A 12,668-nucleotide genomic window follows, 5' to 3' on the forward strand; every position below is an offset into this window, starting at 1 on the left:
GGAATGAGAAACAGGGACTTTAAACATACTTTCATGGTTTGGCGTGCCCTCCTGAACTCTTGTGATTTACCATGAGCAGAACGTACCCTAACTGGCTGCTGGTCTTGGGGTGGGGGGAGGAAGAAACATAGAATAGATCTGAAACAACCCACAGTCTGGATATAAGTTCAACTGATCCCCTATTAGCCCAGTAGAGCCATAGATGATCCATGAACAGGAAAATAGGTATTTGCTATTATAAGCTACTGAGATTCTGAGAATTTTGTTTTAATGAATAAAATATGAATAGTGTTGAAACTGATACCTAGAAATAGAATGCTGTCCTAATAAAAACCTAGATTATGTGGCAATCATTGGCTTTGTGACTGAATAACAACAGGTGGTTATAGGAACCTAGAAAGTTATGTAGAGGTGATACATTTAATAAAACTATCTTCTGTGACAGTGTGAAAGACAGAAAATATACCTAACAGAACTGAGTCATTGGGCAAAGAGATTCTGAGGCAGAAAGTTTAGACTATGAGTTAGTTGTTGCTAGCTTTATTTGATAAGGTGTGCTACAAGAAAGAAATCAGCTCAAAAAATGTGGATAAAAAAACTGAATTGAGAGGGGAAACAGAGAGCCCCAAATTCTAGAATTTGTAGGTTGGCTTCAACATAGCCTTGAGGCAAAGGTCAAATCAAAGTAATGGCTTTTACATCTGTGGTAGACAATCTCTAAGATGACCTCTGATGATCCCCATCTTTTAGTATTCATACCCTTCTGTAATCCTAGGTCACTGGGCTAAACCTAGTGACTTACTTCTACTGAATGGTATATGGCAAAAGTAATGGGATTCTGCTTCTGAGATTAGGCTACCTTCACTGCAGTCTTTTCAGAGACCTTAGATAAAGGAACCCAGATAAGCCACTCCTGGATTCTGGACCCACAGGAACTATGTGATAATAAATGTTTGTTGTTTAAAGCTGCTAAGATTTGGGGTAATTAGTTACTCAGCAATAGAAAATGAATACAACATCTGTCTTGGTCCATTCACCTGCTATAACAAAATACCTCCAACTGTGTGGCTAATAAATAAGGGACATTTATTTCTCATAGTTCAGGAGGCTGGAAGGTTGAGATGAGGGTGCCAGTATGGTCAGATGAGAGCTTTCTTTTGGGTTGTAGACTGCTTGTTGTATCCTCACAAGGCAGTAGGGATCTCTCTGGAGCCTCTTTTATAAGGCACTAATCCCATTCAGAGGGCTCTACCCTCATGACATAATCACCTCCCAAAGGCCCCACCTTCTTGTACCATAATATAGGGCATTATAATTTCAACATATGACTTTTGGGGGACAGAAATATCTAGACCATAGCATTCCACCCCTAATCCCCTCAGATTCATGTCATTCTCACATGCAAAATTCATTCATCCCATCCCAACAACCCCTAACGTCTTAACTAATTCCAGCATCAACTCTAAACTCCACAAAGTCTTATCTCAATAACATCTAAATCAGATATGGATGAGACTCAAAATATGATTCATCCTGAGGTAAATTTCCTGTCCAGTTGTGAACCCATGAAACCAATCAAGTTATGTGCTTCCAAAATACAACTGTGGGACAGGCATAGGATAAGACATTCCCATTGCAAAAGGGAGAAAAAGGAAAGAAGGACGGGGAATGGGTCCCAAGCAAGCTCAAAACCTAGTAAAGCAGATTCAATGAGATCTTAATGGTCAAGAATAATCCTCTTGCCCCAATGCTCTGCCTTCTGGACCCACTAGGGTGGCAATAGCACGCCAACAGCTTGGCAGGGTGCTACTCATGCCTGGCTCTCTGTCCGGACTCTGCCCACACCACGGTGCACAGCTCCAGGCGGCTCACCTCCATGGCCTCTATTGGAAGCCATCTGCCCTGTTAAAACCTAGTGTTAATGGCCCTGATGATCCCTTAGTCACCTTCAGGGCTTTTTAAAATTTGTCTTCATGACACAAACAGATGGAAAGATACACTGTGTTCTTAGATTAGAAGAATTAATATTGTTAAAATGTACCCAAGGCAATCTACAGATTCAATGCAATCCCTATCAAAATACCAATGGCATTTTTCACAGAACTAGAACAAATATTTTAAAAATTTGTATGGAAACATGAAAAACCCAATAGCCAAACCAATCGCGAGAAAGAAGAACAGAGCTGGAGGAGTCACACTCCCTGACTTCAGACTACTACAAAGCCACAATCAAAACAGTATGGTACTAGCACAAAAATAAACACAAACATCAATGGAACAGAATAGAGAGCCCAGAAATAAACCCACACACTTAATGCTCAATCTATGACAAAGGAGGCAAGAATATACAATGGAGAAAAGAATCTCTTCACCAAGTGGGGGTGGGAAAACTGTACAGCTACATGTAAAACAATGAAATTAGAACATTCACTAATACCATATACAAAAATAAAGTCAAAATGGATTAGAGACCTAAATGTAAGACTGGAAACCATAAAACTCCTAGAGGAAAACATAGGCAGAACACTGACATGAACTGTAGCAGTATTTTTTGGATCTATCTCTTAAAGCAAAGGAAATAAAAGCAAAAATAAACAAATGGGACCTATTTAAACTTAAAATCTTTTGCACAGCAAAGGAAACCATAAACAAAACAAAAAGCCTGCTGAATGGGAGAAAATATTTGCAAATGATATGATTGATAAGGGGTTAACATCCAACATATATAAACCGCCCATATGACTCAACATCAAAAAAAACAAACAACCCAGGACTTCCCTGGTGGCCCAGTGGTTAAGACTCTACACTTCTACCACAGGGGGCATGGGTTCGATCCCTGGTCGGGGAACTAAGATCCCACATGCCACACAACCAAAAAAGAAAGAAAGAAAGAAAAAGAACAAGCAAACAAAAATCCAAACAACCCAATTAAAAAATGGGCAGAAGAACTGAAGAGACATTTTTCCAAAGAGAAAATGCAGATGGCCAACAGGTAAATGAAAAGATGCTCAACACTGCTAATCATTAGGAAAATGCAAATCAAAACCACAGTGAGATATCACCTCACACCTGTCAGAATGGCTGTCATCAAAAAGAACACGAATAGGGCTTCCCTGGTGGCCCAGTGGTTGAGAGTCCGCCTGCTGATGCAGGGGACACGAGTTCACGCCCCAGTCCGGGAAGATCCCACATGCCGCGGTGCGGCTAGGCCCATGGGCCATGGCCGCTGAGCCTGCGCTCCACAACGGAAGAGGCCACAACAGCGAGAGGCCCGTGTACCACAAAAAAAAAACAAAAAAACCACGAATAACAAATGACGGCGAGAACATGGAGAAAATGGAACCCTCATACACTATTGGTGAGAACGTAAATTGCTGGATCCACTATGGAAGGCAGTATGGAGGTTTCTCAAAAATAGAAATACCATATGACCCAGCAATTCCTATCCTGGGTATACATCTGAAAAAAACAAGACCCCTCATTTGAAAAGATACATCCATCCCAATGTTCACAGGAGCATTATTTACAATTACCAAGATATGGAAGTAACCTAAGGAAATGTCAGTTAACAGATGAATGGATAAAGATGACCTGTATATATATATATATATATATATATATATATACACACACACACACACACACATACATACATACACACACACACACACAATGGAATACTACTCAGCCAAAAAAAAGAGTGAAATTTTGCCATTTGCAGCAACATGGATGGACTTGAAGGGTATTATGATAAGTGAAATAAGTCAGAAAAACAAATACTGAATGATATCACTTATATGTGAAATCTAAAAAATACAACAAACTAGTGAATATAACCAAAAAGCACACTCACAGATGTAGAGAACTAGTGGTTACCAGTGGGAAGAGGGAAGGGGGGAGGGGCAATACAGGGGTGGGGAATTAAGAGGTACAAACTATTATGTATAAAATAAGCTACAAGGATAATTGTACAACATGGGGAATATAGCCAATATTTTATAATAACTATAAATGGAGTGTAACATGTAAAAACTGTGGCTCACCCCTTAGGTTCAAACTGGCAGTCTTCCTGCTGGGGTGGCTGATTAGTTCCATGCTTCATACCCACACTCATCTCCTTATCAAATGGTTGGTCCTCCACACACTTAACTGTTCTATTCTGAACACACATTCTCATTCTTTGGATTATGGATGCGCTGAGAATTTTCCAAACTTCAATGTTCTGGGTCCTTTTTGCTTAACAATTCCTTCTTCAGTTCATTTATCTCTTGCATTTAACTGTATGCAGTCAGGAGGAACCAAGCCACTCCTTCAACACTTTGCTTAGATATCTCCTCAGCTAAATATACAATTTTATCACTCACAAGTTCTACCTTGCACAAAACACTAGAACACAAATGCAATTCAGCCAAGTTCTTTACCATTTTATAGCAAGGACTGCTTTTTGTCCATTGTCCAGTAACGTGTTCTTCATTTTTGAGACCTTATCTGTACATGATTACTTATGTATTGTCTAAAAAGATGGACACTTACTCTCCCACTCTCTTCCTTTCTTTCTGAGCTCTCTCCACAATCACCTGCAGAAGTCCCTACATGGCAATATCAGCATTTTCTAACATGTACCAATAGAGTACTGTCTTAGCTTGTCTTGGTCACCTCCTAGCACCATCACACTGGAGGTCAGGGTTGGGGCGGGGGCACATTCAGTACTAATACCACCTGAGCTCCCTAATCCTCCTGCTCTGATCTCCTCCTTGGGCACTTCTGATCATCTAACACATCATATATTTTACTTACCAACTAGAATATAAGTTACAGAGGGAGGGATTTTTGTCTTGTTTTGTTCACTGCTCTATTCCCAAGCACATAGTTGGGGCTCAGTACGTAGTTGTTAAGTGAATGAATGAATGGATATAGGACTAGCAGTCAGGTGACGTATGTTATGCTACCAACTCTCAATAACAAGCGGTGTGGCTTTTGAAATGTAATTTAGTCTCTCTGGATCTTAACTGTTCTCATCAATAAGCCAGAGTATTAAAAAACCCTATGGTTAGAAAATTCTGTGATTTAAGGATACGGTACATAGTAAGAAAATAACAATTATGATATACAATAATTATACAACTGCAAACTTTTTTTTTGCCTGATTGTTAGTCATAATAAGAAGAGTACTTATTTGGCATGTCCATATCATAGGCAGAAATTTTCAATCGTACCTGAGAACTTAACTTGAGAAGATCAGTCTGAGAGTCACTGGATTCTGAACTGTCAGAGCCATGGCTACTACAAAAAATAATAAATTATTTTAATTTACAGAATGTTTTGGTGGTATTTTAAGATTTCAACTGTTACTTTTACTTTAGTATCTTATTGGAATGGTAGAAACAGTTCTAATTATAAGAAGAATGTTTACAAAGGTGGTATAGATGTTTAGTAGTTCTAGGCATTATAAGAGTATTAGAAGAATGATGACTGAAATTGATTGGAACACGTCAAATATAAACAAATCTATGAGTTCAAAATGATACTCTCTATCTGCAAACAATACAGGGGCACTAACTCAAAGTCTGAAAATTTATAAATAAAGGGGAAGAATCAAACATTTGTTCTGCTTTTCCTATAGGAACTGCACTAAAATTAGCACCTTCCTTCTTCCAATAACATTCCCTTGGCATTAAATTTTGCACTTATTATTCACTAACTTAGATTATTTATATGGCATCTCTATAAGTGTGTCAGTTCTCTGTGGGTAATGACAGCATTAAAAACAATTTGAATATGTCTTTCATATACAGTACATAGTGGGTGCTCAATTAATATCATCTAAATAAATGAATAAATGAAGCCTTGATGAGGTCTGGCTAAAGTAATGTGCATGGGAAAAATCTTCCTCCACCTATAGTCAGGATTTTCAGTACAGACTGAAAATTACATCCTCATGTTATTATAAAGAGCATAGTATCAGTAGAACAGCACAGCAAATTACATCACTACCACCATCCTGACTTACCTAGACTCTAGATCCAATGTAATTTCTTTCAGAGGAGTATCTGAATCATCAAGGACTTCTTCCAAGTTTATATGTTTTTCCATTTCTTCTAATTCTTTCAGGCACTGATAATACTAGGGGAAAATGATAGATGAGTTAATTATAAAATAACTATTTCCTAATTAAACTGAATATTTATAGATACCTGGAACATCAAGTACAAAAAACACTGAACACTGTTAGGATATTAAAAGGAACAAACTGCTGTAGGCCCATAGGCAGGTTATGTTATCTGAGAGACTGGAGTCTGATGTATCATCAAATGGACTTTACTTACCTTGGTTCGGTCTGGATCACAGTAGTCCAAGAGAGAATCACAAAAATGATACCCCATCGACTCCAAGTCTTTTGTGTTGAAATGAGTGCCTCTTTTATTACCTAAAACATCAGTAAGTTTAGCCACCCTTGAAGGTGACTTAAACATATTTTCTTAGCAGGTAGGCCCTAAGTTGCCCAACAAAATGTAAACAAAACATCTGATATGATTCCATATTCTGTCCTTTGGATTTTCTACACTGGGACAGGTCATTTAACAGCTTATTGCTTTCCCTTGTTCCTTCTCCACCACCTGGACCAAAGGTGACTTAATACAGATTAGTCTGTGTTGCAAAGCAGAAGAAAATTCAGTAAGAAAGTTATAGAATACTTGGTTACCAGTTATAAGCACCCTAGTTATCACTTAGAGGAAAACCTGGGTAAATATTTTAATGTTTTCATCATCATTAATAGTGTTATAAGAATTTCAAGGTGCTTTAAAAACTAGCCAGAAGTTACAAGTGTGGATTTCCAGCACTTTCCTTTGAGTTGATACATTTTCTAATAATGTGACAATTACCTTAATATGGGGCATTCTAAGGATAATGTTAAATGTGACTGAAAGCTTTCTTAAATGGAACTAGGGCACACTTTCTAGTTCAAGGAACCAATTAAAATACAAATTGACAAAAAACAAAAACAAAGCCCAGTCTAAGTTTGCCTTAAAAATGGCAAATCTACTAAAGAGATTTCTATCCTGATATTTTAATTATGAGCATTGCTTTTTCTTGAAATCATTAGAGTCATCTGTAGGAACCCCTTCTAAAACAAAAACAAAAACCCCAAACAAGCAGTTAAAGATTAGTTCATGAAACAACCAATTAGGTATTCTATGTATGTGCTAAAACTTCCTTTTCTAAACAAAGGAAAATGATGATAGAGATATATAGTGGGAGTCTGTTTATTCATCCTATCTATAGAATTGATTAGATATCAGTATGTATCTAAGCAGGAAGAAAGTGCTCACGATCCAGTTGCCTACACTATTAATCTTACATTAAAAACGTCTCTTTGGTTTAAAGCTCTGACAGTCATGAATGAGGACACTTGATCTTACCCAGAGTAGATCCACAAAAAGTGGCCTCCATGGTAAAGCTGTTCCTGATTCCCATTTTCCACATTACCACCCTTCCTATTCCCTCTTTGCTCTTCTGAATATTAAACTTGCAAGCTGAGAATGAAAACTGAAAAGACGCAAATAAAAATGAGACCCATTGCTTTTCTAATCACAATGTCTTTCATAGGAAGTAAGGTTGGAAGTGAAAAAGTAGTTGTGCAAAAGCAATAATTCTCTCTAAAGCTTCGGGAGCTTTTATATCCTGACCAATGAAAATAACTCATTTTAAGGATGACATATTTACATTTCTGAGAATTATAGACTTAAATTCTGAAATAAATTTTATTTTTTATCTATATATAACATATGCATTCAAAACCAGCTGATGAATTCTTCATAGTGTTGACTTTAGAAGGCTATAGGAAGGAGCCTAAACATGTTTAGGAATGAAGATCAGTGTTGTAGATTTTCAGAATCGAATAAAGATGCTTTATTATCACATGAAAGATAATTTGAAAGTCGCCCTCAAGGACTGTTATAACATCAGTATCTACAATGAGTTTTTGTCATTTAATTACAATTAAAAAAATTTACTTTGTGTTCCATTCTGTGAATTTTAACACATGTATAGGTTTGTGTAAACACTACCACAAATCAGGATATAGGACAATTCCATCACCTCTTAAAAACTCCCTTGTGCCATCCCTTTGCAGTCACAAGTATTTCACTTATTTTGGAGTGATGGTAAATGATATTCTTTTAAATTTTGGTTTCCAGTTGTTCACTGTGAGTATATAGAACTGCAGTTGGTTTTTGTGGGTCGACCTTGTATCCTATGACACTGCTAAACTCAGTTCTAGGAGTTTTTGTGGATTGCATGGGTTTTCTATGAACACAATCACGCCTGCCTTTCCAATCTGTCTGCCTTTTATTTCTTTTTCTTCCCTTATTGTACTTGTTAGAACCTCCAGTATAAGGCTGAGTTGAAGGGGTAAAAGTGGATATCCTTGCCTTGTTCCTGACCTCAGGAGGAAGACAATCAGTCTTTTATCATTAAGTACGGTGGTAGGATATTGGGCATTTTTTTTCATATCTCAAATTACTGGTCATTAAACATTTCACACAGTTGCTTTCTTATGGTCAATTTTATAAACCAATCAGAATAACTAAATAAAAAAGCAGTTTACTGACTAAAATTATCCATTTTGCTGTCTTGCATGGGCAACATGTAGTAAAGGAAAAGTCAAAATATTAAAGGCGCTTACTTTATCTGGACAATTTTTGCTCAGCCTAAGTGGAAAGATTCGTTGCTGTAAGTATAATGCTTTACATCTGTCACTATCATCACAGCCATACATGAAGATGTTCTCTTTCTTACTATGGCCATGAAGGTCACAATACAAAATAACCTCTCGTTTCTCCATCAATCTACGAAGAAGAAAAAGAACAAGTTACTACATTTTACCTCTGCATTTTTCTTCTATGGCTGTAATTATGGATTAACAAGTCTAATATCCAAATAAACAGAATTTCTTATATCCTAGTTTTCAGTTTCTTTTCTTACCTCTTATGATTATTAACATATAATTTTTTAAACACCTACAATAAGTTCCTACTAATTGTATATAAAATATGAATGTTTTAGCCTTCCAGTATAAGGACAAAATTTTTACCTTACTCCCAAGACTTTCTCCAAGAGGATCTCTCTGCTTTTTTGATTGTTTTTTTTGTTGTACAGAGAAAACAGCTCACTCTTACCTTTGCCTTTTAGCTCTCACATAGATTCTTTCTGACTGAAGTATCTTCTTTCTTCATCTTTGTAAATGCAAATACTACCCCTTATCCCTCAACACCAACCTCATGTCTCACTTCCTCTGACTAGTCAAGCCCACAGACTTTTCTTTTTTGAACTCCTGTAGCACTTAATGTTGGTACCATTTACTTGGCACTTGCCTAGGTAAGTTTTCATATTTTTGATATTTAATCAAATATGGATAGGGAATGCTTCAAAACATCTAAAACAGTGCTATGCACACAAGTACCAAAATATGTGTTAAAAATTGAGTGCCTGACGACTTAGTGCTGAAGCCAATTAATATTTAACTTTTGAGTAATGTGGTGAGTAAATATCATTTTGAGAAAAATAGTACCAAAGTTTGAATTGATTGTTCTTCTGGTAAATTTCTAATAAATAATTTAAAGAAATCATTTCTCAAGAGCACAATTCTTAGCCTGCATAATTTAGGCATTCAGTGAATATTAAAGTAATAAAAAATAAGTCCCCCAAACTGGTTGATGAAAATAACTAGTAGAGAGGCTTTCAAAAGCTGAAAAAGTGGTGGTGTTAAGGTGGTAGGATTACCGACATTTTTGCCTTTATTTTCATATCATATTTCCAAACTTCATATAGCATTATTATATTACTTTAATAACTAAAATTACATATACTGTTTGTTATATCTGGAAGAATAAATGCCAAATGTTAATAATTTATAGTAACATGAAATGTAATACTTTTATAACAAAATATTAAATCCTAAAATCTAAATATTCAAAGTGTAGCTTCTATCCAAAACAATACTTCTTTAAGCTATAGTGAAATCCCAAGCTGAAGTCTGTTACATGTATTAATTTATTGCCCTTTTTCATTTGATGACCAGTAAATTCTAACTGATAACATAAAATTGACATAAAGTCACCAAATGATCATTACAAGTTTTTAGGAAAAGGACTAGATTATAAAGTAAGACTATCAAGTTAGCTCCTTAAATAAGATATGCTGTACATTTTTAAACCATTTCCCCAGTTTTAATGAACATTTGGTTTCTTAAGTGAGTCAGAAGAAACCTCTAAGTAATTAAATCCCAAAGAAATGTTACTACTTTTGAAGTCAAACAGCATAATAGGGTCTCTCATCTTAACACTAATTTAAATCACTTTAGAAACAGTTGGGATTTCTTTCTTAGCCACAGTTAAGATATTCTAAGTACCTTACACTAAGTATCCTATATTAAAAGCTACTCTCTATTATTCTCAAATACTTTAAATATATTTAGTTTTAGACATACTTACAGCCTCTCACCTTTCCACACGTATGTGACTGACTTTTATTCCATTTATCTGCCTATGATTAATTAATTGCATTAAAGTAGTTCTCTTTCTTGGAAGTCTTTCTGAAACTTATTGAATAGATTCCTGCCTTAACCTTCTTATGAGGCAATTTAAGAAGAACAAAGACATATAAAATATCTTCCACAGAGACAAGCCAAAGGGCCTTGGCCTGTAATCCATCTTGTGTCGGGCCAGGCACCCTTAATGTCAAAGAACATTAAGTAGACATTATAAATACTCTAATTGGCATCCCATCAGCTCCCTTTCTATTAAAAAATAAACTTTAAATTTTGGAATAACTTCAGATTTACACAAAACTGGCAAAATAGTAGAGAGAGTTTCCATATATCTACCCCTCATCCAGTTTCCCCTAATGTTAACATATTACATAACCATGGCACATTGTCAAAAACTAAGGAACCAACGTTGGTACATTACTATTAAACTCCCAACCTTATTTGGATTTCACTAGTTTTCCCAATAATGTCCTTTTTCTGTCCCAGAATCCAATCTAGGATACCACATTGCATTTACTCAGCTCTCTTCATTGTGTGCCATCCCCAGGAAAATAAGTTATGGGTTACTCTTTATGACTTAAATATTTCCCAAATAATTTCAGAGAATTCTGTAGTCCACATTTGTGAGGGGTATAAAACAAGAGTTTTTACTCATTTTTGTGGGGATCTGCACTTCACTCCCCATGTGTCTATAAAAATAAAAGGATTAACATGAAAGGTGAGGCTGAACTAAGTAACTAGAGCCATGCTGGGTGCTCCTGAAGCCTGTCAGCTCCTCTGAGGGACTGGAGGTATCTTTGAGGTCCTCCTCCTTGTAACAGGGCTCTTATGCTTTTACTAGGGGCCCTGATGACAGAGCTGGATGAGGATATAAACACTCTCTATAATAGTACTTATTATTGTAACATTTGAACAATCCTAAATAGTTTACAAAGAGTTATTACATCTATATCTAATTCATTAACTTCTTTTCTTTTTACATTTGTGGAAACACTGAATACATTTAGAGCTTCCAATGTTCCAGTAATATTGGGCACTTTATTCTGGGCACTTTAGTAGTAATATTCTCATTTAATCCTCTTGTCCGTGAGGTAAGCATTATTATTCCCACTTTATAGATGAGAAAACTGAGGTTTGGGTTTGTTTTTAAATTGCTCAATATCACACAGTTAGCAAATGATATAGCAGGGATTCCAATCTGATACGTTTTCACTCTAGTCTCCACATTCTTAACCAAAAAGGTTAAGAGGATTTGGGTGTTCTTTGACTCCAATAAATCTTTCTACTCTTAGCAATGCCTATTCCTGATTGTTATTACTTGAATCTATTAAAGAATTCACCCAGTAATTCAACAAAGCTTTAAATACTACGTGCATTTTACTGTTCTGATTCTTTAGAAAATTTAAAGCTGTTCATTTTTTCCAGGGGCAAATAAGACTATTCATGAAAGTTTAAATAAGTATGTAACCTGTCATCAAAAGACTCATCATAGAGCAATGTATGGTCAACGTAGTGCCAGAAGGCTCTGTAGATGTAATTAATTTTCACATATAAGGGATTCAAGGATCCCAAAATAAACATCAGTGCTACCATTAACTTTAGGAAGAAACCAAATTTTAGGATAGGCAAATGTAACTATACATTTTCACTAAGCCATTAAAATGTTCTAGAGTCTATTTCATTACTTAAAAGAAAGCTAGTGAACGTAGTGGCATAATGCCAGAAAGGTACAGAAGCAGAGTTGGGAAGAATGAGGAAAAAAATTAAGTAGCTATAGTTAAACTATCTTAAGAAAATCTAGAGTAAAATGACTGGGATTGTGGGAGCAAAATTCTTACTACCAAGTTTACTAAATAAGCACAGGGTAATTTGATGCTTATTTTACCTACGGATCATGTTCCGGGTATACCAAACAGAAGGAAATGACTCCTTCAGGAGAGATGTATAGTTAAGGTTTAAATCCCATCCAGCTAAGGAACACCAATAATTTCCCACAATCACACCATCTGGATTCAGCGTGAGTCCCACCTTGAAGATGAAAGTGTCCTGGAGCAACTGTGTATCACTTGAGTCTCCTAAAATATAATCTAGGAAGCCCTTCATGATCCAAGAGCTGTGG

General features: G+C 36.1%; 1 protein-coding gene across 1 annotated transcript in view; it reads right to left on the reverse strand.

Moving 5' to 3' along the window:
- The window catches only part of AGBL3 (AGBL carboxypeptidase 3), a 94,576-nt gene that overhangs the window by 32,537 nt on the left and 49,371 nt on the right, over positions 1 to 12,668 (reverse strand). The window contains 6 exon segments of the mRNA XM_089917382.1: positions 5,217 to 5,283; positions 6,011 to 6,123; positions 6,327 to 6,427; positions 7,422 to 7,548; positions 8,687 to 8,849; positions 12,435 to 12,666. Coding sequence (XP_089773508.1) covers positions 5,217 to 5,283; positions 6,011 to 6,123; positions 6,327 to 6,427; positions 7,422 to 7,548; positions 8,687 to 8,849; positions 12,435 to 12,666 — 803 coding nt within the window.

This window comes from Delphinapterus leucas, chromosome 9 (genome assembly GCF_059928025.1).
Source record: "Delphinapterus leucas isolate spDelLeu-1000000601 "Yukka" chromosome 9, BTC_Dleu_Yukka2, whole genome shotgun sequence".
Lineage (NCBI taxonomy): Eukaryota > Metazoa > Chordata > Mammalia > Artiodactyla > Monodontidae > Delphinapterus > Delphinapterus leucas.